Genomic DNA, 26723 nt, shown 5'->3' on the forward strand with positions numbered 1-26723 from the left:
GTTACCCAATTGAACGATCAACGCTTTCTGACCACCTGCAAAACCAGGGGGTATTTTTTAAGTGTTAGATCCTCCTGTACAACAAGAGGGAGGCGGGAGATTAAGTAACGGAGTGCTTAGTTGATATTTAACTTCCTCGGTATCAACGCATGTCAAAATTTTCGAAAGATGTGATGCATATGTAATAATTATGTGAATGTAAGCAACGCAAGAGCGCCCAGTCTTTGGATGACTTATGGATAAAGAACGCCGCTTAAGGGTATAATTCAGTCTGCTGTTGTTTGTTTTTTTGATCTCAAAGTGAAGAATGCCGCTTAACAGCGTAATTGACCCCGCTTTTTGGCTTCACCGCCCCAGAGGGCGCGTTTCTGTGGGGAAGCTCCCGTGCGGCCCCGGGGGCGTGGCCGCCGCCATGTCGCTCCCGGCATCCCCCGCGCGGCGGCAGCGCCAAGATGGCGGCGCCCGTGTGAGGAGTGGCGGCCGCCGTGTGAGGAGCCGCCGCTTCCCGCCCCGCGGGCGCGCGTTCCTCCTTCCCCACCCCGCAGAAATAATGAGGATAGCGGGGCCCCCATGTCGGACCACTCTGACGAGAGGGCGACGATGATAGCGGCCGGCGAGCTGTCGGAGTTCGCCCCGCGGGGCCGGGAGCGGTGCCGGCGCCACCCCAGCGCGCTGAGCCTGCAGCTGCGGCGGCTGCAGCCCGCCTCCTCCGAGCTCTGCTCCTCCGACGGCGCCGCCGGCCTGGTGGGCTCCCTGCGGGAGGTGACGATCCACGAGCGGCAGCGGGTAGGAGGCCTCGGCCCCCGGGGGATTCCCCTCATCAGTCGGCCCAAACCGGGGGGTTGTGATCCCTGAGATGTTGTAACTTTGCCTTGCAAATGTCTCGGTAATGGTGAATCCTGTGTTCTGTTTTGGGCCCCTCATCATTGACCTCATTAATGTTTATAAATATGCATAAAGGGGGAGTGTCAGGAGGATGGAGCCAGGCCCTTCCTGGTGACAACCAATGGCAGGACAAGGGGCACTGGGTGCAAACTGGAACACAGGAGGTTCCACTTAAATTTGAGAAGAAACTTGTTCATGGTGAGGGTGTCAGAGCCTGGCCCAGGCTGCCCAGGGAGGTTGTGGAGTCTCCTTCTGTGCAGACATTCAAACCCGCCTGGACACCTTCCTGTGGAACCTCAGCTGGGTGTTCCTGCTCCATGGGGGGATTGCACTGGATGAGCTTTCCAGGTCCCTTCAACCCTGACATCCTGGGATTCTGTGATTATAAGAGGGACATTGAAATACTGGGGAGAGTGTGGAGAAGGGACCAGAGCTGGTGAGGGGCTGGAGCACAAGTCTGATAAGGAGCAGCTGAGGGAACTTGGGTGTTTATGAAACAGAGAAATAAACTTAACAGCAGAGTCAGTTATACTATTAAGCGGCATTCTTTATTTTATCAGCGCTGGAGAGCTCTGGGGATCATCCTCCGTAAGTGCTCCAAAGACTGGATGCTCTTGCGTTGCTTGTATTCACATAATTATTACGTATGCATTACAATTTTTGAAAATTTTGACATACAATACATCTATGCTATGAAATAATTGATGATCTTAGTTATAATTGTTTAGTTTCTTTCTTGCATCTATTAATTATTAGTGAAATATGAACTAAGCACTCTGCTTCTAAACAATGTGTTACTTAATCTCCTGTCTGCCTCTTTGTCGTGCAGGAGGATCTAACACTTGAAAAATACCCCCTGGTTTTGCAGATGGTCAGAAAGCATTTACATGTCTTTTGTAACTTAATCACAGTATATGTGAATTTAGCAGCTTCTCTTCATTTATCCTGGAGAACAAGAGCTGAGGGGAGACCTTCTGCTCTTTGCAACTGCTCGAAAGGAGGTTGGAGCATGGAGGAATTCAGCTCTTCTCCCCAGTCATAGGACAAGAGGAAACGGCCTCAAGTTGCACCAGGGGAGATTTAGATTGAATATTAGGAAAAAAATTCTTCCTGGAAAGGGTTGACGGGCATTGGAACAGGCAACCCAGGGCAGTGGTAGAGTCACCGTCCCTGGAGGGGTTTAAAAGGCGTTTAGATGAGGTTCTCAGGGACATGGGCTAGTGCCAGAGTTAGGTTGTGGTTGGGCTCTGTGATCCTGAGGGTCTCTTCCAGCTGCAATAATTCTCTGGTTTTCAGGAGAGCTGGCAGCTGAGGAAAGGCGTCAGCGACGTCGGGGAGGAGGCGGACTACGACGAGGAGCTGTACGTGGCCAGCAACGTGGTCATCTGGAGCAAAGGGAGTAAAAACCAAGCATCTACCGTCTATAAAGCTTTCACTGTTGACAGCCCTGTGTTGCAGGTACAAAAAAGTGGAAGGATGACAACTTTATAGACTCGTAGAATATTTTGGGTGGGAAGGGACCTTCCCAGCTCCCCCAGTGCCACCCCTGCCATGAGCAGGGACATCTTCACCAGCTCAGGTTGCTCAGAGCCCCGTCCAGCCTGGCCTGGGATGTCCCCAGGGATGGGGCATCCACCGCCTCTCTGAGCAACATGTCACCTAAAAAAATCCACAGTGACTGTTTCCAAGCCATTCTCTGAGGTGGGGTTATTTTGGGAAATGCAGGAAGACGAGATTGTGTAGCAGCATCCGTTCGTTCTTTGGAAATAATCACACTGTATTTGTTTTTAGGCCTTATGGTGCGACTTCACGATACCCCAGGAAAAATCTGACAAAGCTGAGGGTGAGTTTCCCGCTTACTGTAAGGCCAGACAAACGCTGTGAGTTCTGCACTCCTGGCACGAGTTTAGTCAAGACTTGCTGGGCTAGAACAGCCACCCCCCTCAAGTTTACATTTTGTGTGTAGAGAATGTCTAAAGAAACAGAGAAACTTGACTGTGTGGTTTTTGTTTTTGTTTTTTCTCCCCAGTTTCAGGCAGTGGTGAAATAGTAGAGAAATGTATCTGCATATTGCAGAATTCTTGTATAAATGTGCATAGCATAGAGGGAAAGGATTACATTGCTGCTTTACCTTTTCAGGTAAGTGCTGTCCGTTTGATTGTTTGGTTTTTTTGTCTTCAAATGGGCTTGTTACCTCTTTGCACACTGTGCTGGGGGTGGCTGCTGGAGTTCTTCGCGCTGTGGGTGAAAGGAATGAAGCTGATGAAAGTGTGGCCATGTGGTCAGGGCACAGAATATTCTGGAACTAGTTGCAGTTGGTTGCATCGTGTGGGTCTGACCGCTTCGTAGTTTGAGAACCTGCTCCGATTTATGTCGCTCTCAAGAAAAAGCCTAAACATCTTATTTTGCTCTAACGAGATACTAAAATGTGAAACATAATCAATGTAGGCAGTAGTTCATTAGCTTTTTTTGGGCATGAATATATTTGTAATCTTTTTATAGGTTGCAAACGTCTGGCCAACAAAATATGGTCTGTTATTTGAGCGCAGCAGTTCTTCGCATGAAGTACCTCCGAGTCCACCCAGGTGTGTAACGAGTGGCTTTAGTTGTTTTATTATAGACTGTTTGCTCATCTGTGATAACACAGGAGTGTGAGAATTGAAGAGCAATAATGAAAGGGTGTGTATGTGTGTTCAGGATGGGCCCAGATGAAATCAGGTGAAACCTCAGGGAGGAGCAGGAGGGGGCTGAATACCGACAATCCGTGATATTCCTCCGATATTGTGTTAATGGTTGGGGGTGGTGGTGGAACAGGATATGGGAGGCACGATATGGGTGTTCCTGCTTGATTTCATGAAGGTTTGTGGGGCAGTTGATCCCAGGCTGCGATGGGCGGCTGGGAGATCACTGAGGGCTTGTCAGGGAGAGGTTTGTTCTCCACTGCGGGATGCTGTAAATGTCTGGAGCATCCTGTTACCTGCTTGGTGAGGATCCCAAAGCCCAGATCTCTGCAGCACACAGCTGAGGAGCAGAGCAAGGCGGTGGATGTTGTACCAATGAGCAGCTTTAATGCAGCTGCTCATTCTCTCTTGGGCTTTGTGTCTGTTCCAGGCACTTGTGATTCTCAGAAGAGCTGGGATTATAAATAGAGGTTCTGAAAATGTTCAAGGTTCGTGCTCTGTTCACTCAGGCCAAAGCCTGTCCTGTGGCCACCAGGTGGGGTCATTCCCAAGTGCTCTGAGATGTAAACCAAGACTTATTCATCTCGTTTGATGCACCAGCCTTGTCTGGCTCTGCTCCATTAATCAAACAAACTTCTGTGAAAGGGGTGGATGGCTCTGCCGTTTCAGGCTCTGGTTTGTTAAGGGCTGAGGAGCTGTTTTGGGCTCGCAGCACATGCACCAACTACAAGAGAGTGCAATTCTGCTTATTAGCATTTGGTTTTTGAACATTTTGTTTGTTTCTTTCTTTCCAGAGAGCCTTTGCCTACAATGTTCAGCATGTTGCACCCGTTGGATGAGATAACACCTCTTGTCTGTAAGTCTGGAGGTAGGTGGACATCTGCAGATCTGTCACTTGGAGTCCATCAGTGCGGCATCAGATGCTTAATGTGTCACTTGAGGGTTTTCTGCATTACAAAATTTGCAAATGATCACTCTTAAGAATTCAGGATTGGGGTGTTTTAGCCGCTTCATGAACAGGGAAACTGTTCAGGAAAGAAAGCCAGATTGCAGAAGAAAGAATGCTAACGCTGGAACTGATAATGCAGCTGTAGAAATGATCCTTTCACCTTAACTGAAGTGAACTGCTTCTTCAGCAGGCGTGTTTGGCTCTGGGCGAGTGCAGTATGTCGCTGATCACACCATGAGGATCGTGTTTCTCAGCACTGAACCCTCCATCGTGATGACTTATGACACTGTGCAGAGTTTACACACCGTTTGGGCTCTCCGGAGAGTAAAGCCAGAGGTACAAATTAATTGTCAACCAAATATCATTATCGAAAACTTTGTGTGTGTTTATATGCCCTTATGGCTGTGTGTGTTAGAAACGCCTGGTTATTTGTGATTTATTTTATAAGAGAGCAAGATATTTGGTGTGGGGTTTTTTTAACACCTAATTGATGAAACAAGCTATTCGAGCATCTTCCTGGCAGTTGTTGCCCGTGTGCCGTTTGCGCTAACCCCTCTGTTTTCCCTCGCAGGAGCAGAACACGGTGCTGAAGTTCTCAGAGCAGATGGGCACCCCGCAGCACGTGGCCACCAGCAGCTCTTTGACCGCCCACCTCAGAAGCTTCTCCAAAGGCGACTCTCCTGTGGGCTCCCCTTTCCAGAACTACTCGTCCCTGCACAGCCAGAGCCGCTCCGCGTCGTCGCCCAGCGTGCAGTCCCGCTCCCCCTCCATCTCCAACATGGCTGCGTTGAGGTGGGCGCCGAACAAAACCAGAGAGCCCAGGCTGTAGAACAGGATTTATACCACACAAGAGGCTGTTTGTCATCACACAGCCAGTCTGTAGTGGAGTCAGGGACTGTCTGCAGGTCTTCTGAGTCCTGAGTGTTTAATTAGGTTTTTCCAAAGAAAGCCACGTTTAGAGGGAACAGGTTGGGAGAGATTTTTGGTGGAATCGCCTGCACTACCTAAAATAGGCTCATAGAGTCATTTCAGTTGGAAGAGAACCCAGAATGTTGATTTCCTTACTTCTGAAACCTCACCTGTTAGATTCTGACATAGATGATGGGAAATTAATTAGATAATCATTATCCCATGCTGAGGTGTTTTTCTGAAGTGACCTAATACTGAGCTAACTTCTGGTTTAGGATGGTTTGGGTTTGATTTTAAAGTCTCTACTGGTGTATGAGCTCCTGGGGATTCTGTACCTGACTCTGAAAACGCACTTTTCACTAGCGTCTTCTGTCTTTGCTTGCAGCCGCTCTCACTCTCCTGCCCTGGGAGTTCATTCCTTCTCGGGAGTGCAGAGGTTCAACTTTTCCAGTAACGTCCAGTCACCGAAGAGACACAATATTACCCATTCGCCAAACAGCACTGCCAGCGATTCCTTCCTCATCCCGGAAACGGAACCCATCGTCCCCGAGCTGTGTATAGATCATCTGTGGACAGAAACAGTCACAAACATGAGGTCAGGTGCTTGTGTTGGGGTGTGAGAAGCTCTGGGTTTTCATTGCAGGGAGGGAAATAAAGTCAGATTATTATTTCAGTGTGTGCTTTCTGCAAATGGCGCTGCCTTAAAATAGGCATATGGACTTTGCACTTCCTAATTTTTTTGGAGAAATGATGCTCTCTGCAAAGGGAATTGGGCGCTTGGAACACTGTTACCTGCAGTGTTATCTGTGACCCTCTGAGCTGGGGGATGGTTTCACGAGATCTCTAAAGTGAAGTGAGTTTTGACCTGGTCATTGCTTTGGGGTGGTGTTTGTTTTTTTTAATCTTCTAGGGGAGTGTCTCTTTCTGTGTTACCGTCAAAATGGGCAAAACACAGCATAAACCAAAGGACTGAACAGGAGAACAAAGCCAAATAGCTTGTGCTCTGCATGCCAAAAAGTGAGGAATGGGAAGATTGGAGTGCTAGAAAATCAGTTTTGAGAGTAATGACTGAAACGGAGACTGGCACGTTATGGCACCACGATGCACTGCGCACTGGAGTCCAGTGAGACCCTACAACCTGGGGACACTGTTCTCCTTCACCAAAATGTTTACAGCAGACGAAAGTGTGCTGATCATCGTGTCTCTTTCACAGGGAGAAGAATTCCCAAGCATCAAAAGTGTTTATTACCACTGACCTTTGTGGGCAGAAGTTCTTGTGCTTTTTGGTGGAATCCCAGCTCCAGCTGCGGTGAGAATCCCTGTCCTGGGGGCAGGTGGATGAGGAGGAACACTCTAAAAATATGGGGTTTAACTTACTTATTCTTCCAGCCAGTGGAATCTGTTATGACAACTTGTGGTATGTCACTGGCTCTCATATGACATGTTTTTAACTCTGCTGGCATATATGATTTGGGCTATTTAAATAAAACTGAAGTTGCGAGAGAACATTGACTGTAATTTGGACGGAATTCTTTATCCCCATCTTTACCCTTTAGAAATATGTTGAGGATTTTAATTCGACTACCAGAGTAAAAATAAGTTGAGTTAGAAGGGCAAAACAAGCAGAGGAAGGAGGAAGCAAGCAGATGTGCCTACACCGTCTGGCACAGTTTTAATTTGCTCTCCTTTCTGTACCAACAGGTAGCACAGTCCTTTTATGTTTCCTGTTGTTTTCTCAAATCCCTAGGTGTGTAAAATTTCAAGAAAGCAACGACAAGTCGCAGCTGATCTTTGGTTCTATTACCAATATTCAAGCGAAGGACGCAGCTCCGGTGCAGGTACGTACCTCTGCGTGGACTTGTACTCCTGCTTTGTCGCTTGTTGTCCAACCCTTGGCTTCTTACTAAACTGCAAGAAGCTGAACGTGCTACTTGATTCCGGCAGGGCATCGATACGCTGCTGGTTCTGGAGGGCAGTGGAACTCTAGTGCTTTATTCTGGAGTGGTTCGGGTAAGTAGTGGTTTTTCTGTCCCAACATAAATGTTTGAATCTTTGGCTGTGCGGAGGGATCCTGTGAGCCTCAGATCTTACCAGGGATCGTTCTAAGCTGCTGCTGGCGTGGGACTCGCTTGGGAAGGCAACTGAGCTCATGTACCAAGTGTAGTGTGCATGCAGCATTGGAAAGATAGTTCTGAAGAGTCTCTTGAGCTTATTTTCAGCAACAGTAAAATACTGAAGTAATAAAATGCTTTCAAAGAAAGAAAACTTGAAGAATACAGAAAAAAGCTTTCCGACTTCTCTATAGCATGCCAGGTGTTTTTAGATGTCAGATTATTTTGCCTTACAAGGGACTGTTATTAGGATGGATGTGATTCATCCAAAATAATTAAAACTGAAGTTCTGTAGAGATGTAATGTGTTCTCTCTGTATGCAGAAACCTTGGACACTGCAATTTGTACGTGTGTATGTATATGAAAAAAATAGTGTACTTTCTGAAAGTAGAGCTAGAACTTTTCATGGGAATGGACCTGTAGCAATAACGTACAATATTGACCATATATGGTGGTTTCAGTGTGTCCTCATCTGAAGAGAGTAATTACATGAACTAATCTTCAATCTCTTCAGAGACTTTAGTTTAAATACCCGCTTTTAATAAAACTTTTCCTTCAAGACGTTAAAATCTGATGATGTCTGTGTCTGTGAGCAAGCTCGTGGAAGCACGGGCATGAAAACCAACTGTTTGTTTTCCCATGTATTGCTCCCCAAAAGGTGGGGAAGGTTTTTATTCCGGGTCTGCCCGCTCCGTCGCTGACGATGTCCAACCCAATGCCTCGGCCGAGCACCCCCTTGGACAGCGCCAGCACCCCGGCCAGACCTTTGAACAAGCACCTGGGGCCCCTGGAAGAGGTAGGAAAAAAGGATTTGGTTGTAACGCCTTCAAATGATTGCTTGATTTTTAACTTTCAAGGTATCTTTTGGAGCTAAATCTTTTATTTTTTTTCTGTAAAACCCCTGAATAAACAGTGTTTAAAGATCTATTTAGTGCTGCCCTATTTATTTATTTATGGTTTCTGTAAAACGTCTGAGTTTGGGAAGATATTTGTAGTTATTTCTGAAATACTTACTGGTTCATTAAGAATGACAATTTTAGCTGTCTTTTGCTCAGATCCTTTTGTTTCAACAATTCTAAGCAATCATTTTTATCACTTTTCAGAGTGTGCTTTTGTCACCAGTTCCAGAGCTGAGGGATTCTACCAAGCTTCATGACTCGACTTACGTTGAAGACTGTACTTTTCAGCAGCTCGGGACTTTCATTCATGGTCTGAGAGATCCTGTCCACAACAGAGTCACTTTGGTAGGTATTATCCCATAATTGGAGTCAAGACTTTGTTAGCAGAGCTAAGTGAGGGTCAAATTTGCTTCTACTGTATAGTGAGACACTGAAGCACCTCCTGATCAACGGCAAAATATAACACTTGTGTTGGTGGCTCCACATTTTCGTAGAATTCTCTAGAAGTCACAGAATTTTATTGCCTCAAGCGATTCAGCTCAAGATCTGTTTCTGGAGCTAGCGTCTGAGCTTGCAAATCTGGAGTGTAGCAAATAGCCAGGGATTAGGAATATCCTTAGTACATAAATGAGTTCTGAGCTGATAGAAAAGGGCCCTGGCTTTACTTTATGCATTTCATAATTTCGCCCTTGCTGGTTTTATATTTTCAGGAACTCAGCAATAACACAATGGTTCGGATTACAATTCCCGAAATCGCCACTTCAGAACTAGGTATGATTCAGAATCCTTCACACAAAATGTGTTTCATAATTTTTGAGGGTTTATTTTTAATAGTTTCTGCATGGCTTAGACTGTAAGGATTCGGTACCACGTATTCCAAGCTCTATTAACTTACCTTCCAGAGCTGTTACTGTTTATTTAGATGTTCTTTGTTGCTTTTAGTGCTTCACTCACTGTGCTCTTAAAACTTCCTTTGTTGTTTAGGGTGCTTTGCTCTCCACCATTGTGTATGTTCTTGTTTGAGGAAGGGCTGCGATGCCAGTTCAGACTCGAGCTGGTTTCAGTAATGAGCAAAAAGGAGCTCTTTTCCCCTTTGTGTGGTGAATCAGAAGGGCTGTGCTCAACCTGAACTAAAGGAGCAGCTCTCAGAGGTTGTGTGGTGTGGCTTTTAGTGAAAGAGCTGCCCGAGAGCTGAAAGGAGGTCCAAGAACTGCAGAGACTTATGCGCTGATTGGAAGAAGTAGCAGGAGGTAAGACAGGAATCATACTTCATTTTTTGTTCTTGTTTTGTTTTCCTACAGTGAAAAGGTGTCTGCAAGGCATCAAGGCGATCCTGCCCAAGGAGATAGCGGTGCAGATGCTTGTCAAGTGGTACAGCGCTTACAACGCGCCAGGAGGACCCAACTACCACTCCGAATGGAATTTATTTGTAACGTGTCTCATGAACATGATGGGTTACAACACAGAGAGACTGTCCTGGACACGGAACGTAAGCCTGCTCACGTGTTTGTTGTCATACCTTGTGTTAATGCTGCTGCTAATTCCTCAAGGTTCAAAACGGTTAGAGACACATGGAGTTGTGTCAGAAATAGACTGTGTCTTGACTTAAATCACAGGATACCATCTCATCAGTTTATATTGCTAAATTTTAGAGCAACATTTTCGTCTGTATTTATCATGAAGTGTGGTACTTGTCACCAACTGGCTTGATCAAATAAAAATAGATTATGAAGATTTGACTCCATTTCATGGTTCCTGTTTCCTAAAGAGGATTTTCCATGTAGTTTTTGAAGTATGATGTTTAAAGTTCTATTTTTTTAAACGGTTTTACTGAATTATTTGGAGTTCTCTGTGGGTGGGTTTCCTGCTGGCAAGTACATTTGCAGTACTCTCAGGAAAAAAATCACCGGTGAGGATATTTGTGCAACTGAAGTAAAAGCAATGACTATATCTCCATCACCAGCATTAGCTCATCCGCAGTATTTCCTCTGTCCCACCAGATGTTCAGCAGTCAAACTGTGGCATTCATGCACCATACACTACATTAACTAGGAAAAAATCAACCTGCAGTCTGTGTTTTATATGAAAGCAAAGTGTACAGAAGTTCCTAAAGCCATGCCATGTCATGTTCAGTTTGAATTCAGGTGATTGGTGATTTACTTGTGCAACCTTGCGAATTGCAATTCTGAGCTGCTTTTGATCTTTTTATTTCTTGCAGCTTGATCTTGAAGGATCGCTTTCACCAGTTATCGCTCCAAAGAAAGCCAGACCCTCAGAAACAGGGTCAGATGAAGTAAGAAATGGTTTTCTTTTACAAGTAAGAGCCTTGGGGGTGGGTGGTTGGTTTGGTTAGGTTTTTGTTTAAAGGCAAAACCCTCTGAGTAGTGCATTTCATCTGAGATGACAAACCTCTGGGGGAGGAAAAGTTATTTTGCCCTGTGCGGTGGCTGCATCCTGAGGCGTTGCTTGTCAGGATTCTCACTGCCAGAGGAGGAGATTGGACTCAGTAATGAATTTAATATGGATCTCTTTCCATTTTCTTTGGTCTAGGACTGGGAATATCTCTTAAGCTCTGATTACCACAGGAATTTCGAGTCTCATCCTGTAGCCAAAGCTTTGCGACTGGACCCTCTGGAAGTTTCAGCTCCGAAGGAGGACTTTTCGCAGAGCCTTAGTCTGGATTCCTCAACCCTCCTTTTCACCCACATTCCTGCTATTTTCTTTGTTCTTCATCTCATCTACGAGGAGCTCAAACTGAATTGTCTCATGGGAGAAGGACTTCGTTCGCTTGTTGTTCTTCTGGTTCAGCTGGCCAGGTATGCAGACAAATCGCAGATATATGTTGTGCGGTGTCTCTTGATGGTGGGCGTGTGCTATTTTTATGGAGAATTTGGGGACTGCACAAAGTGAAGCAGACATTTTGTGAAGAAAATTAATGAATATTCAAAACCTTGTTGAACGTAGAGATTTGCTTCAGCAAATCTTGTACGGTTCTTACCGCTCCCCAACATCAGTATGATTCACAAATCTTGGATGCTGCAGCTTGTGCTTTATCTACTGCATTGGCTCAGCTCATGAGATCTGTCAAACTTTAAACATTTTTAAAAATCAACAAGAAAAACGTCACAGAAATGCAGAAAGGTTGAGTGGGTTTTTCCCCATCTAACATGATTGAAATCTCTCTCATTCTAGAGATTTGAAACTTGAAGCTTATATAGATTATTACTACAGAGACTACCCAGCCCTTGTGAACACCTCCAGACAGACTTGCATCATTGATCAAGGTGAGTTTAAGACTCTGTGAAGCTGGATATTCAGCGATGATGATTTGCAGTGTATCGCTAATCCTGAGCCTGTTGCGAAGTGTTCTCTTCAAAGCTGGTCAGGACTTAACCTCCGTATGCAAAACCACTGGGAGTGCTGAGGTTGCCTTGTTTTTCGCAGCCACCTGAGAAGACCAGAGTGAAATCAGTATTGTGTAGTCACGAGCTGGAGATTTGTTAGTCATGTAAGATAAACTACTGCTTCTCCTGACCAGAAAAATAATGTAGCATCGTTACTACTCATGTTTGTGGCCAGGGAAGGCAACAAGGTTATTATAGTTAGGTTGTCCTCTCACTTAAGTAATTTATTGTTGAATTACGAGACCGTTCCAGTGAGGTTCTTGAGAACTACTGATGTTTTATGTTTTCCTTTTCACTGTGGGCTGAGAGAGATCATTTTTGTTCTTGAAAGACAAGTGTCTTGTGTTGTCATTACCACCCAGCGATTAACTTCTGTCCAACAGGAAGGAGATCTGGTCTGGTTTACTACAAAAATACAGTATTTCCCCCAGATGCACCAGAAGCAGCACTCTAGGTCTTGCTTTAGGAGTAGTGGAGGGTTTTTGTCCATCTGCTGTGAGCACAGTGTCATTGCTGTTCTGTATGATTAAGTCCAAACAGGTTTCATGCACCATCCCTCATTTTTTTCTGCCGAGCCTCCCAGTATCTTCCAGTGGCTGAGCTCCTGCCTGACGGGAGGAGGCGTGCAGCCTTACCCTTACTTACCGGGAATCTGCGAGAGGAGCAAACTGGTAGTACTGGTACGTATTTAGCAGAGAGGAATCCCTGTGAGTCCCCTCTTCTATTACTTGACTATTACTGCGGGGTGTGGATGGGTTTCAGCAGGTGGAGGAGGTATTTGAGGTTGGCAAGGAGAGCTCATGAGTGCAGAGTGAGTACCCCGTGCTTCGCTGCTTATGTTTTTTCTTGTGGTTTGCAGCAGTGGTATGTGCAAAGTCATAATGTAACTCAAAGTTAACTGTATTTTGCGAGCGAGAATTTCCCGGCTTTCTTCTCGAGCGTGTAGCAACATCAACATTTAGTCGCATGAGTAGTTGTAAGTGCTGATGTTATCTCCTGGTCAGCCTTGCTTGCTGATTGGCGAAGCGTTTATGGGGAAATCCTGCAAATATGGGGTTTGGAGCCTGAGGGGGTGGAGAGCAGGACAGGGAGCAGAGGCTGCTCCAGCCCAAGTGTCCAGGACTTGTCGTGGAGTCTCTGCCAGGGTCAGCCTGTCCTCTGCTTCAGGGCGTGAAGCAGCAGCACTGAGGTTCTTTAGAGCACTGATACACTTAATTGTAACTTAATTTGCCTCTGCATTCAAATTCTGAAGAGCTGTAGCCCTTCCCTTGGGCTGTCACCTGTGTCTGTCCGGCTCTGTCTTTTCTCCTGCCTCCTGTGCAGAGATCGGAGCTGACGTGTCTTACCCAAAGATCTTAATGCAAAACACACCAGATTTTTACCTGTGAATGTTGCCTTTGGCACACCAGCTGGTTTGGCAATACCGAAAAGTGACAAGGGTGAGAGATTACGTTGATTTTGCTGGCTAAATACCTGAAGTGGACCCTGCTTTGAATGGGGAACAACTTCTCACTTGACACCTTCACAAAGCAGCCAGTATTCAAAAGGTGGAGGAAACTGAGTGAGAAATGGTGTCTGTAGGCGACGTGTCTGTCTTGCAAGAGAAATTAAATGAAATGTGAGAAACATGGCAAATGTGCTTGGAACATGTTTTTCTGTTTAGAAGATCTTTTTCTTTTTACCTTTGAAAACAATTATGATGGAAAATTGAGTTAATTGTTTCAGGCTTTATTTTTTTCGAAGCTTCAAGATAGGAATCTAAAACATAAGAGTTTGTTACTTGCATCAGTTGTTTCAGTCTCCTTTTACTAACAATGTATTTGTAATAAACCTGTCCCACTGGTTAACTTGCTGCAGTTATCCCTGCCTGGTTTATGAGGCAGTACAGCAACCGCCACACACTCAGTGACTTTGCTTTATTGTCTCCGTTTCCAGAGCGTGGCTCTGTACGTACTGGGTGACGAGAGCGCTGTGTCTAACGAAGCCTCCCACTATTTGTACAAGATCACGTCAGGTAACGGTGCTTTGGTGCCACCACAGGATCTCCTGGTGTCCTGTGCTTGTTAGGTGCTGTCCTTTTGCTGGCAAAACATGGAATTAGTGAATGAATGTGGCCTTGTCTTTCCTAGGACAACGAAAACAGCAGATGGAACAGGATGACGACCGGTATGGGGTTTTTAGTATTATTTTAAACTCTGACTTTTTGCCTTTCTGCTGAGTTTTTTACTAGCTTTTATGGCTTTCTCCTTTATTCCCGTTTATTTTACAGATGCAGTTTCACACGCAGCACATCTGTTTCCAGCCTGGCTGAAAAGTTAGTTATTTGGATGACTAATGTTGGTAAGCGCAGCTTTTTATCGTTGTGCAAAATGGCAGCTACCATAAGCGATGGCCTTGTGCTTGCCTGATACGAAATACACTTCATGTAATTTTGCTAAAACAGTTTATTTTTTGGTTCTTGGTTAATTTTCAGGTTTCACCCTGAGGGATCTGGAGTCTCTCCCGTTCGGCGCAGCTCTTCCCATCCGAGACGCGATCTATCACTGCCGAGAGCAGCCGGCCTCCGACTGGCCGGAGCCCGTCTGTCTCTTGATCGGCCGCCAGGACCTGTCCAAGCAGGCGTGCGAGGGGAACCTGCAGAAGGGCAAATCTGTGAGTATGGCCAGAAATGGATTTTCCAGTCGCGGGTTTTGGGCAGAGCGCTCTGTTCAGAAACTTCCCCGTGTCTGCTGCTGCTCGGCACGTTAGGAGGTGCAGGATTCGCAACAGGGCGACACGGGGTTTGCACGCGTGTGAGGGTGTCAGTACAAAACCCAGCGTCCGGGACAGGAAGAGTACGTGCATCGCTGTGGAAACTGTCAGCGTTAAACAGATTTTGAACTCGATTTGGGCACAGACCTCAAACGTTTTGCCTACAGAGCTGTTTGTCCCTGTGAGTCCTCGTCCTCCCCAAAATGACTGCACCTTTGAGAAGTGTCGGGGAGGTTTTGGTGCTCGAGATGGAGGCTCTGCCCTCCAACAGCAGTGGCACAGGGAGAAGGAAGTCCCTGTTTGTCAGGCTGCTTTCTGAAATACGCTTTTTATAGACTTTTTTTCTCAAAAAGGCTTTAGTTATTTTTATCCTGAGGTAAAATGGAAAAAAAAAGGTGGTGTTTCTCTTTTAAACATTTTCTTCTGATTGTGAAATGCTGGTGGTTCCCACTGAGTTGTAGCTCACTCGTGTGTGTTGTTGAGGACACTGGGATCCAAAACTCGTGTTGAAAGCTGGCTGGTGGCGTGTACCAAAGTGCACCATTGGAGCAGAGAGATTGTCCACAGCCTGGCTGGAAATCAGAAGAGGATTTGCGGTCTCAAGTACATCTCAGTCAAGATCATTTTGCTGTCTTGGCTTTGGAAGTAATATTAAAACTATTCAAATTTCTTATAACAGAGGCTTCGTGACTACATAACTAAGAAGTTGGGGTTTTTTTTAACTAATTTAGCAGTAAAGTAAATTAACTGCATGTTCAAATCCCATCTGCCATCCTTCATTAAAAATCGATCTTATTTTTTGCTGGTGAAGTTTTGTCAAACTGCAACAGCACCGAATCTTAAAATGATGATAAATTTGATTTTATCACTTACTTATAACAATGCCTCGAATATATGTTACCTTAAAAGGATAAAGTGATCTTCAAACACCAAATTGTTTGTCATTTCTCAGGAGGGCAGGGTGGAGTTTCCTGTTTCAGAACGGACGCTGGCTATATGGGTGGTGCAGTTCTGTATTGACATTTAGCGCCTATTTATCAGAAGAAATCGGTTTTCATTCATCAGCTGTTAATTTCCTCGCACTCCCAGTGCTGTGTGTGACCAGGGAGCCTTAGGAAGACCCTGTGTTTGGCCTGGTCTGTGGGCTGCTGCATCTTTCAGCTTGTTGAAATTCTTAGACATAGAACAGAGAAAATGAGCAGTTTAGAGAGGGGTGGGGGTTTTTTGTTCCTGGATTTATTTCAATACTTTGCATCGCTTCCCTTGGTTTGGTTTGGTTTGGTTTTTTAACAAATCTCTCTTCTGTGGAAGATAAATAAGAAAGAGGAATATACTGGCCCACTTCAGGGTTAACTTCCAAATTATTTTGTCAGACCATAAGGAAACTGCATATTCTGCTGGAAAGCTTATTCTGGAGTTTAACCCCTGCTTTAATAGACACCAAAATGCTCGTCTGGGTTTGGATTTCACTGCTGAACTTGAAGAAAAAAAGCACATGTGTTTTCATAGCTGTCATAGACAATTGTGTAGGCAGGGAGGGGAAAGCCCTTTCCTACTACTGCTCTGAGACAAGAAAGAGTTTTGAAAGGAGGCGACTGTTTCGTGTGTCGCCTCTTCAAGCTCCTGCTCATCAGTCCCTGCCACGTCTTTCACGTATTTGAGGTGTCAGCTCCTCCTGTCTCAATAGTTATTTATCCCATTCAGATGTGCAGAAATCGTTGATTGCGATGTTCAGCAATCCTCGTGGCCTTCTGAGTGCGTGTAAGTGTGCGAACCGTGTCGTTCACGTTACTTCTTCCCTTTCTCTTTCGCTGGCAGTCCGTGAGCCCGGTGCTGTCCTCCGACATTCCCGCGGGCACCGAGTCGGAAGAGGACGAGGACGGCATGAACGACATGAACGAGGAGGTGATGTCGCTGATCTGGAGCGAGGATTTGCGTGTGCAGGAGGTCCGCAGGCTCCTCCAGAGCGCCCGGCCAGTGCGCGTCAACGTGGTGCAGATGCCAGAAGCCAGCGACCACGAGTACATAGAAGAGAAAGAAAACCGGTACAAAGTGTCTCCGTTTCTAGCAGATATTTCATCAGCATTTCACTCGTGTGAAAAGCTGTCTGAATGTTTTTGGTGGCTTCAGATCTCAGTGTGTCTAACCAAAGAGTGCAATATATTTCAGTCTGAACTGCACATTAAGTAGGCTGGCCTGAGCGAAGGACACACACAAGAGGGTTGGATTTCATCATCTTGAGTCTTTGAAGCTCGGTGAACATCAGAACTCTGCTGCTTTTGAGCTGGAGGGCTCGCGGGACTGGAGCAGCCGGTGGGAAAGACTCTTAGTTTGAGCCCCAGACAGCGTGTTGAGATCAGTTAGGGTTTGAAAGCAGATTGTAGCTTTTTTCTTTCCATCTAAGAATTACGAAATACAAGCACAACCTATTCTATAGAGAATATAGCTCTGTAGGGGACAAAGCATCGTCCATCCCCTGCTTAAAACTGGAGAGCCCCTTGTTCAGGGCTGATCTTAGGTCCAAGCAAGGCTCAGGTTTGGGGACCTCTTTAATTCTACAGAAATCAAATTCACCGTCCCATCCTTCTGTCTTTCGAAATCTCCTGTTGGCAGCATTATACCCCCGGTGGTCTTACAGTTGCCCCCGTCCTGCTTCTTTATTCACTTATTTTGAGGGTGATAAAAGTGTCTTTTTTAAAAAAAGCCAGAGAAAAAGCCAACTTCAGAGCGTCATTGACATGCAAAACGCTGCAGAAGTCAGAAACTAAAGGAATGCACCAAATTATTGTCCGACCCAACAGACTGAGTAATCTAACGAGTCTAGAAAGCGTTTCCAGAGTAAATCGTAGAGAATTGTGGTCAGCATTCTTGGAAGCACGTTATTAACTCTCTGCACAGGTTATTACTAGATGCAATCACCAGTCATAGCAAGATCCCATGTGGCAATCAGCTTTGTTTTACTTTCCCCTTTCACCTTGTTTCTGATATGGCTGCTAAATTGTCCGTAGCGCGGATTTGTTTAACTAGCACCTAGCTTAAGGGGAAAAAGTGACAAGTTTCAACATGTCTACTAAAGTGTGTCTTTGAGGTTCATCTTGTAAGCACAAGAGATTTGGTTCAAAAGTTTAGCCTACTAAAAAAAAAAAAGGAAAGTCAATGTGGTGTCTCATAGGAATAAACCGTCTGTTGTCTGTTGGTTCATTTTATGTCATGGATTTGGAAAAAAAACGTCTGTATTAAGCAAGTGGCTTGGTTTTTCTGTCTTCTCCCACCAGACTGCTGCAGCTGTGCCAGCGAACCATGGCCCTACCCGTCGGACGAGGAATGTTCACTTTGTTCTCCTACCATCCCGTTCCAACGGAGCAGTTGCCAATCCCGAAGCTGAATCTGACCGGTACGTTGGCTGGAGTTTCTTTTGGTTGTTACACCATGTCCTTCTGAACCTCTTGTAGTTTTTAGAGCATCTTCTGTGTCTCTCTGGAAAGAGTTCCCTAGCTTTCGTGTCCTTTTTGTGAAGAAGTAGCTCTTGTTGTTTGGAATCTGTGACCTACAAGCTTCTTGTTGTCAGGCTGATGTTATTACCTGACGCTGAGACCTTACATCAGGTGCATTCCAAGAAGCGAAATAAATTGCTAAGGGCACACAGCGGGTTGGTGTTGGTGTCGTACAGGACACAGATACTGCAAATTCCGTGTCGCTGGTTTATTTCTTGTGCTGTGCTTTTATCTTCTGGCATGCCTGAAGACCCCAGGGCTGCCTTCAGACCTTGCACACCATCAACCTTCATTCACTGGCCACGCAACTAAGCTGAGAGCTGTTTCCAAAGCGGTTTGGATTCACCTAATTGCTTTTTTAAATGATTTTTGTGGCGGGCAGGCCGTGCTCCTCCCAGGAACACCACGGTGGATCTGAACAGCGGGAACATCGACGTGCCTCCCAACATGGCCTGCTGGGCCAGCTTCCACAACGGGGTGGCCGCGGGCCTCAAGATCGCGCCCGCCTCGCAGATCGACTCCGCCTGGATCGTCTATAACAAGCCCAAAATTGCCGAGCTGGCCAACGAATACGCGGGTTTCCTCATGGCTCTGGGGCTCAACGGGCATCTCACCAAACTTGCGACTCTCAATATACACGACTACCTAACAAAGGTGAGGCCTTCTTTCGTGGGAAACGGAGAAAAGTAGCTGTAGGACTTGAATTCTTTAATCAAATCAAGAAAGATTTATTTTAAAAGTCAGCAGATTTATTTTAAAAGCTGAACTGGAAGTTTCCTTGTGTGGGAGAACATCAGAGTTGCTTAATTAATGTTGGTAGTGCTCTGTTTAAAAGATTTTCAGCGGTTTTGTCACTGGATCTTTCCATGTTGTGTTGTGATAGATGAATGCTCTGAATTACTTCTGCTCAGTTTCTATCACAATGTTCGTGTTAATCTTTGCATTACAGAGTTGGAGTTAGGGACTCCAGATTTTATGGACTTTGCATTAAAAGGCTGAAAACCATGTGTGCTCTTGAAATCTCACCTTAAATTGTAAGAAGCTGTAGTAATTACTTTCGAACTTAAACACAGAGAAACGATACGTGTGGCTTAGGAGGAGAGATTGGTCAAGAACTACTAAGGAAATAAGATCCTTTTAAAGCAAAAATGTAAGGTTTTGTTTTAAGAACAACCCAAGTGTTTGGGCGTGTGTTTGTTTTGGAAACTAAACGTCTGCATTTTAACCACGCTTAATATTTCATGGTGTGAAACCTTCTATGTGGATCGAAGTCTGCCTCTGCGCTAAGATGCTGCATTTGGGAAATACCTTTACACCCGTGTGTAATATGAGATACCTTTACAGCCAGCGTTCATTTTCCTGAAGAGGTGGATCAGGATAGTTTAGCTGCTGTATTTGAGAATGTCGGACTTGTGTTAGATACTTGGCCAAGTGTCTTTCCTTTTCTGAGCGCGTCTGCTCGCTCTGATGGCTGATGCGCTTCCTTTCCCAGGGCCACGAGATGACGAGCATCGGGCTGCTGCTCGGCGTTTCTGCCGCCAAGCTGGGCACGATGGACATGGCCATCACGCGCCTCCTGAGCATCCACATCCCCGCGCTCCTGCCGCCCACCTCCACGGAGCTGGACGTGCCCCACAACGTGCAGGTGGCGGCCGTCGTGGGGATAGGGCTGGTGTACCAGGGCACGGCGCACCGGCACACAGCCGAGGTGCTGCTGGCCGAAATCGGTATGTGCCAGCGCTGGGATGTGACCTGGGAGGGTCACAATGCGTGAGCGATTCACACAGTGTGTCAGGGAGCTGAGAATTTTAGCATTTCTTTTAACTGTGCGTCTCCAACCGCAGTATTCACCTCTTGTTTTTGTCCTAAATTCTCCTGTTCTGAATTTGGTTTAAAGCTTTCTAAACAGTAATCTCAATAGCTGGTTTTGAACAGTGAGTTTCTGATCTGAACTGTTGCGGTTCTCCTGATTTTATTTGTAAAGTTAAGTTCTTATTCATGTTGATAAGTAACTTCAGTTACAAGAGGCTGTATGCTTTATTAAATAGAGAATGGGACACATTTTCGGGGTGAAACTTTATCTGCTATGTTTCTGGTAATTTGATATGCGCAGTCTTTTCTAGCAGCAGCTTTTGAACTCTGCTGAAAACATTTGGATGGGTTCAGAGGTGTTAAATGATACACAATTGTAACGTGGCATTTGCGGTATCTCTCTGGACTCCGGACATATAATTTAGCAATATTTACTGCTTCTGGAGGGGTTTCCATTTTTTGATGGATGGGTTAAGTGACAATTACTTGTAATTCCACTGAGAACTTCCCTGATAAGGGACATATATTTTTTTTCTGTCATTTCATTAGGAATGTAGTGCTTAATTAAACAACATTTACTAAGCTGAAATTCTGAAGGGTGAATTTTTGTTTCTTTTCTGCAGGACGTCCCCCCGGCCCGGAGATGGAGTACTGCACCGACAGAGAGTCCTATTCCCTTGCCTCAGGGCTGGCCTTGGGCATGGTGTGCCTGGGGGTAAGCGCCGCTCCTCATTTCAGCACCAATTAGCAGGAGAATCATTATATATTGGGATGGGGTAATGAGACCTGTTTCGTCCTTGACTCCAAATGCGCCCAAAGCATATTTATTTTTTTTTTTCCCACATATATGAAGGAGTTTCCTGATTATTTCTTGTCTTGTTCATCCCCTAGCACGGCAGCAATTTGATCGGCATGTCGGACCTGAACGTCCCCGAGCAGCTCTACCAGTACATGGTGGGCGGGCACCGGCGGTTCCAGGCGGGGATGCACCGAGAGAAGCACAAGTCTCCCAGTTACCAAATCAAGGTACGCGGTGGTGATTTTTGCTCTTTTAAGCTGAAAATACCGATGGATTAGGAGTCTGAGAGGTGCGTGTCTTGATGCACAGAGTGATTTTTTGAATGCCAGCACGCATCGCTGCAGGCTGTTGCCCTCCTAGTCCGCTGGTTTGAAATACAAATCGTGTTTTCGCAGGAGGGAGACACCATAAACGTGGACGTCACTTGTCCGGGTGCCACCCTTGCGCTTGCCATGATCTACCTAAAGACCAATAACAGGTATTAACCACGGAATCCTTCAGACCTTTTGCGGTAACTTGTGATCGCAGTTTAAGCTGCTGTTGTGCTGCCTCTACTTGTGTGGTTTACTCAGCCCTCAACTTTGTGCGTTGCTGAAACATGATCTGGAAGCCCTGTTCCTTTGTGCCCTGCAGGTCCATTGCTGACTGGCTGCAGGCCCCAGATACCATGTATTTGCTGGACTTTGTAAAACCGGAGTTCCTTTTATTGAGGGTGAGGTTTTCTTTTGTTTCATCCTCAATCTATTTAACAATACAATTTTTAACAAATTTCTAATCCAGCCCACACGCCTGTCCTGCAAAATCCTGTAGAGAGCTGGTAACCCTGTTGCTTGCCAGCCAAACTCATACCTTCCAATAATTTCTGCTTGTAGTAAATCACTGTGCTTGTCATGCAGCGCTGGGGACAGAATTTAGGATGAAGTATTTGAATGATACATTTTTATGTAGAAGGTTAAAATGTTTAGGTAAATTTTTATAGCTTTCCCCAACTTAATTTCACAGATAAAAAATAAGTTAGGCCTCAGCATCTCTTGTCAGTACGTAATGAATTTTCACCTCAGTTTACCAGGTAAAGATAAATCCTGGCAAGGTTTTATTCTGTGGTTCTTTGTTCTGCAAGCAGAATTTGCATCTCTTAAAGTAAAAGCTATCGAGTAACTTCTGATCCGAAGGCTGAGAAGCAGGGAAGGAGCTGCTAGTGGGTAGCTGCATTGTCTGTGTTTCTGGATGCATTTAGTACATTAAAAATACCATTAATGTTTGGTTTGGGTTTTTTCTTATGTTTTGTCTTTCTCACTTGTTCAGACCTTGGCTCGATGCCTGATTTTGTGGGATGACATCCTGCCCAATTCCAAGTGGGTGAATAGCAACGTGCCTCAGGTAGGTATTTACACTTCACGTGTTTGCCGCCCAGTTTTACACCTCGCCGAGTTGTTCTGCATGCGAACGTTTCCTTAGTCGCGTGAACCACACGAGAAAATTTACGTTAATCACGTTCACCTGGCAGAGGTGAGAGCTCCATTGGATTCCTGGATGGAAACGGGAACACTGGGGACTCGCATCCCATCGTATCTATCAGAAATAAATAAGCGTCGAAAGGTGGATCAGCAGTACAGTGGAGCATGTGGAGGAAAAATCAGCTTTTATATGCCTGTGAAACGGAGCTGTTTTGTGTCACTTATGAACCCTCAAAGTTTTAGTTTTTAAACCAGCTTTCCCTGGATTAATTTTTCTCCCTTATGCTTTTTGTAGATCATCAGAGAGAACAGTATATCTCTGAATGCAACAGAGCTGCCCTCATCTGAAGACTTGAGTTTAGAAACACTGGCGTAAGTAACGTGTCAAAAATTGTTCTTCTGAAAAATGCAGCTGAATTCTTTATGGAGATATCGATGTGAAAAAATCTCTCCCTTGATACCTGGGGAATTCCCTGCTTTCTGGATAAGTCAGCGTTTCTTTTCAATTTTCCCTCTTGTTTAGTTTTAGAGGAGTTTGTGATGCGTATTTAGATGAGGAAAAGAGAAATATGTAGTCATTTCCTGTTTGTGTTGTTTATTAGGCAAGCACACGTCTACATCATCGCCGGAGCCTGCTTGGCACTGGGATTTCGATTTGCTGGTTCGGAAAATCAGGCGGCATTTCAGTGCTTGGTAAGAGGCTTTTATTTTTTCCCTTAAATTTCCGTAGCCCTATAACTTATCTTTTGTATCTATATTTACTGTGCATTTCTTTTCTTTCCAGTACAAATATGCAACAGATTTCCTGAAGTGTTTGTCAGCACCGACAGCTTCAATAGTAAGTTCTTTCTAGTAGCAGAAAGGAGGCTTTGCTGTAATGTATTCTGATTACCCTCACCAAAACCTTGGTGGAAACAAAACCATCCCCTTTTACTTTTCAATATTACAGACTATTTATAGAACGCGGCAGGGCTGTGAATCATTGTTGCTAAGGTTCTCCGCTCTCCCTCTTTCTGCGGAATGTGGTTTTTCAAACCCGGGGGTAAAAGCAGCGTATTAGACAGAGTGGCCACATGCGTTTGAGCACAGAAGCGTAACCGTGCGTCCCCTCTTCTGCCCCAGACAGGTCACTACAACCTGGAGACGTGCCTGAGCGTGCTGCTGCTGGCCCTGGCCATGGTGATGGCTGGGTCCGGAAACCTCAAAGTGCTGCAGCTCTGCCGCTTCATGCACAAGAAGACGGGCGGGGAGATGAACTACGGGTTCCACCTGGCTCACCACATGGCTCTGGGGCTGCTCTTTCTGGGAGGAGGAAGGTCACTTGTCACTTCCAAAGATGTTTTCTATTTCTTCTTTCACTTCTCCTGCAAAAGCTGGAGCAGCGTGCAGTTTACTTGATTTTTATTGTTGTTTTTGATAACATACAGATACATTAAGACGTCGTCTTCTGCAAATGAAATTCCTGTTGTCTTCTAGACACTGGTTTACTTAAATGCCACAGGAATGTTTCTGGCTGGTGTTTATTCCCTACCGCTATGTGTTTATTTTGACTGTTGTAGGAACACATTGGTATAAGGAAATTAGAGATTCCTGGCCTGTGTGCACTTTGCTACTGTCCTTCCCTTCCCTGGGATGCCAAAGTATTTCAAACAGCAGTGTTCATTAGCACGGAAATTAATAGATAATGCTTTTCTACAGATATTCCCTGAGCACTTCAAATTCTTCAATTGCTGCTCTCCTGTGCGCTCTGTACCCGCACTTCCCTGTTCACAGCACGGACAACCGGTAAGGGTTCGCTAGGGTTTGGATTGTCTTGAGCTAAATCATCTTACAAAAGAGGTTATCTAGAGGACAGTGATCCGGAATTTTTACCTAGGTGCTCTGTAGATTGATTTTTGGAGATTTTTTAAAAAAATAAATGGAAAAGAAATAAGTAAAGGTATAAGATGGTGGTAGTGATCTGTTAGCTAACTCATACATTATTAAAAATATAAAGTCTCCTATGTTACTACAAATTTCTCTTTAGTTTCTTGGATCCCGAGCTGTGTGTGGTCTGGTATGTGGGATTATTCCCTGCTGACTCCTCATCCCGTTGCGCAGGTACCACCTCCAGGCTCTGCGTCACTTGTACGTGCTGGCGGCGGAACCGCGGCTCTTAACACCCGTTGACGTGGATTCCAACACTCCCTGTTACGCGCTGATAGAGGTTACGTACAAGGTAACGTGTCGGGGAGGCAAAAAAAAGGCTTTTGAGAAGGTGCGGGAGACACCCAAAAGCTCCGATATATCAGATTTTCACGCTGTTTTCATTGTTGTGGCCGGCAGCCTGGGGTTTGTTTTCAAATTGTGGCAGAGACAAGCCACATTCTACACAAATAATTGAAGGGTTGTTCTCAGCCCGCTCACACCTGACATGGGCTTTGATGTCACCTTGAGAGCAGAATATGGGACAAGGAAAAAGCACCATGAAGTCTTCAAACAGTCATGTGTGTAGTGACTGGCCCAGGGTCTTAGTTCTCCTCTTTCTGAAGAGGAAGGACTTGGAAAGGCACAGAGATGGTTGGAACCATCCGAGGTTTTAAAAACCTTCTCCTAATTCTGCTGCAACGGGCTGTTTGGAGTTTCTCCTGGGTGCTTGCGTTAGGTGGCTTTTGGGGAAGTTTTCTGCAGGATTTATTTTGTATGGGCTTACATGAGGCAGGTGACTCTCATCAAAGGGCTGAAGAAAGATCCTGGGATTTTGGGGGGTGGGAAGAGGTGCGACACGGATCCCCCGTGGCTCTGGCAACACATTCTGCACATTCGTAATATAGTATTACTTCTCAAACCTTCAGATTTCAGTTACATCATGCCTGACTTGTGCAATATTATGGGTTGGTCCATCCATGGGAAATATCTTTAGTTTAGGCTGAAGTTTCCTGACATTAAAAGCAGCGCTAAGTCCTGAGTTTACTCAGAGCTCAGGCACAGAAACTCATTGACCCCTGCCAATTGAGTTGCAGGAGATGAGAGCACGTTTTTCTTCCTTTTTGCGCGAAAATGAGCTTTACTAACCTGTGAACACTGGTGGTGTTTTGAAGGGCACGCAGTGGTACGCGGAAGCCACCGAGGAACTGATGGCGCCCATGCTTCTTCCAGAGCTTCACTTACTGAAGCAGGTAAAGGCTCCATTTTCATGAATAACTGAATCAGTTCTTCAAAACGGGGAGTTCCCTGCACCAGAAAGCTTTCTGTAGGGGAAACAGGGCTCGGTGCTCTTCCCTCTGGCTTTTCTGGCTGGGTAGCGGGATAAAAGGGCACTTGTTCTTGTCAGGGCCCAGAAGGAACTGTAGGCTTGTGTGGAAAACTCTTGTGTTTTATGATTCTGCTTATATCTAATAATAAAAATGCTTACGTTGACAGATCAAAGTGAAGGGGCCACGATACTGGGAACTATTAATAGACTTAAGCAAGGGAACGAATCATCTAAAGTGAGTATGCTTTATAACGCTTAACTGAACCATGACCTTGTAGTAGTATTTTTTTGTAATATTTTTTTTAAAAACCTCCTGCACTTGTACCACCTACGTTTTGGAAAGAAGTCTGGTTTTGATCAGTTCACTGTTATGCATTTGACAGCACTTTAGGCCGAAGAAAGAAACTGCGTAGTTGGTTTCACCTATTGATGTGAATAATTCATGCAAAAACAGGGCAGGGGAAAACCTGATAGTAAAAACCGCAGATATTGGCAGCGGGATTGAGCGCTACCAGAAACCATCTTAAACTCATGGTTTTAGTTTAGTTCTGAGTCGCCGTGATGTCACGTTTCCCAGCCTGTTGATACAGTAGTTAGCTAACTGTTACAGCTTTCTGAAATACTATTTTTCTCATGTTACGTGAAGTATACAAAGCACTGCTTGCTGCATTTTAACTCCCCGTCGGGCAACCGTGAAAAACAGAAATCTTACCGGAATACAGTATCAGTGGGTAAAATCATTCTCATCTTGGCGCTGAGCAGCCTATGGTGTGACTTGCTGCTGCACAGAAGCCAGCTGCATCTTTCATCAATAACATGGTTTTTCTAGTTACTTTAAGCACTGCTACTGAGATTAATTAGCACAACGATGCAGCGTCTATCGGTCCACGTCTTCAGCATCAATTTTCCCTGTCTCACTACATGTGAATTGCTGCTATATTGTTATGCTAAGCAGTTAATTTCAATACAGATAATTTAGTTATTTTAAGGATGCCCAGTGCCTACATTTAACAGTGCAACTGATACTCCGAATCAGGCAAACACGCAGCTGCTTTGCAGTCGTGCCACCGTGAGCTGCTGCACGTTTCTGTTTGCAGGCTCGGGCAGGAATAGCAGCTTTTGGTTGGTTTGGAGGGTTTTGGTTGGTTGGGTTTTTTGGTGGTGTGTTTTTAGGTTTTGGGTTGTTTTTTTCCTCTTACATGGCAAAAGGACCATCACATCACCCCTTTAAAGCTGTGGGTACCAACTCGCCCAGTTTTCCTGGTGCCGGGAGCTCACCCTTGAGTCTCACAAGAATCTGCAGTGGCTTCAGGAAGTTAAATTCCTTATATTTGTAG

The 26723-nt window shown here is 45.2% G+C and overlaps 1 protein-coding gene across 2 annotated transcripts in view; it reads left to right on the forward strand.

Moving 5' to 3' along the window:
- The first annotated feature begins 432 nt into the window (after positions 1-432).
- ANAPC1 (anaphase promoting complex subunit 1) overlaps positions 433-26723 on the forward strand; it is a 29734-nt gene continuing 3443 nt past the window's right edge. The window contains exons 1-41 of one of the 2 annotated variants that reach the window (XM_065833445.2): positions 433-786; positions 2182-2343; positions 2677-2728; positions 2915-3024; positions 3388-3470; positions 4361-4434; positions 4703-4851; positions 5087-5307; positions 5810-6019; positions 6638-6733; positions 7172-7262; positions 7369-7434; positions 8194-8331; positions 8639-8779; positions 9145-9205; positions 9736-9923; positions 10653-10727; positions 10985-11250; positions 11627-11718; positions 12370-12518; positions 13774-13852; positions 13968-14004; positions 14108-14178; positions 14312-14490; positions 16408-16634; positions 17865-17983; positions 18466-18737; positions 19576-19810; positions 20519-20610; positions 20787-20921; positions 21090-21172; positions 21328-21406; positions 22000-22074; positions 22447-22523; positions 22754-22844; positions 22936-22989; positions 23274-23467; positions 23850-23936; positions 24252-24369; positions 25232-25309; positions 25554-25621. In XM_065833445.2, the coding sequence (XP_065689517.2) occupies positions 571-786; positions 2182-2343; positions 2677-2728; positions 2915-3024; positions 3388-3470; positions 4361-4434; positions 4703-4851; positions 5087-5307; positions 5810-6019; positions 6638-6733; positions 7172-7262; positions 7369-7434; positions 8194-8331; positions 8639-8779; positions 9145-9205; positions 9736-9923; positions 10653-10727; positions 10985-11250; positions 11627-11718; positions 12370-12518; positions 13774-13852; positions 13968-14004; positions 14108-14178; positions 14312-14490; positions 16408-16634; positions 17865-17983; positions 18466-18737; positions 19576-19810; positions 20519-20610; positions 20787-20921; positions 21090-21172; positions 21328-21406; positions 22000-22074; positions 22447-22523; positions 22754-22844; positions 22936-22989; positions 23274-23467; positions 23850-23936; positions 24252-24369; positions 25232-25309; positions 25554-25621 (5090 nt within the window). In that variant the 5' untranslated portion in view covers positions 433-570. The remainder of the gene's footprint in view (positions 787-2181; positions 2344-2676; positions 2729-2914; positions 3025-3387; positions 3471-4360; positions 4435-4702; positions 4852-5086; positions 5308-5809; positions 6020-6637; positions 6734-7171; positions 7263-7368; positions 7435-8193; positions 8332-8638; positions 8780-9144; positions 9206-9735; positions 9924-10652; positions 10728-10984; positions 11251-11626; positions 11719-12369; positions 12519-13773; positions 13853-13967; positions 14005-14107; positions 14179-14311; positions 14491-16407; positions 16635-17864; positions 17984-18465; positions 18738-19575; positions 19811-20518; positions 20611-20786; positions 20922-21089; positions 21173-21327; positions 21407-21999; positions 22075-22446; positions 22524-22753; positions 22845-22935; positions 22990-23273; positions 23468-23849; positions 23937-24251; positions 24370-25231; positions 25310-25553; positions 25622-26723) is intronic. The other variant, XM_065833446.2, reaches the window with a different exon arrangement.

The sequence above is a fragment of the Patagioenas fasciata genome, chromosome 3, assembly GCF_037038585.1.
Source record: "Patagioenas fasciata isolate bPatFas1 chromosome 3, bPatFas1.hap1, whole genome shotgun sequence".
In the NCBI taxonomy this organism is placed as follows: domain Eukaryota; kingdom Metazoa; phylum Chordata; class Aves; order Columbiformes; family Columbidae; genus Patagioenas; species Patagioenas fasciata.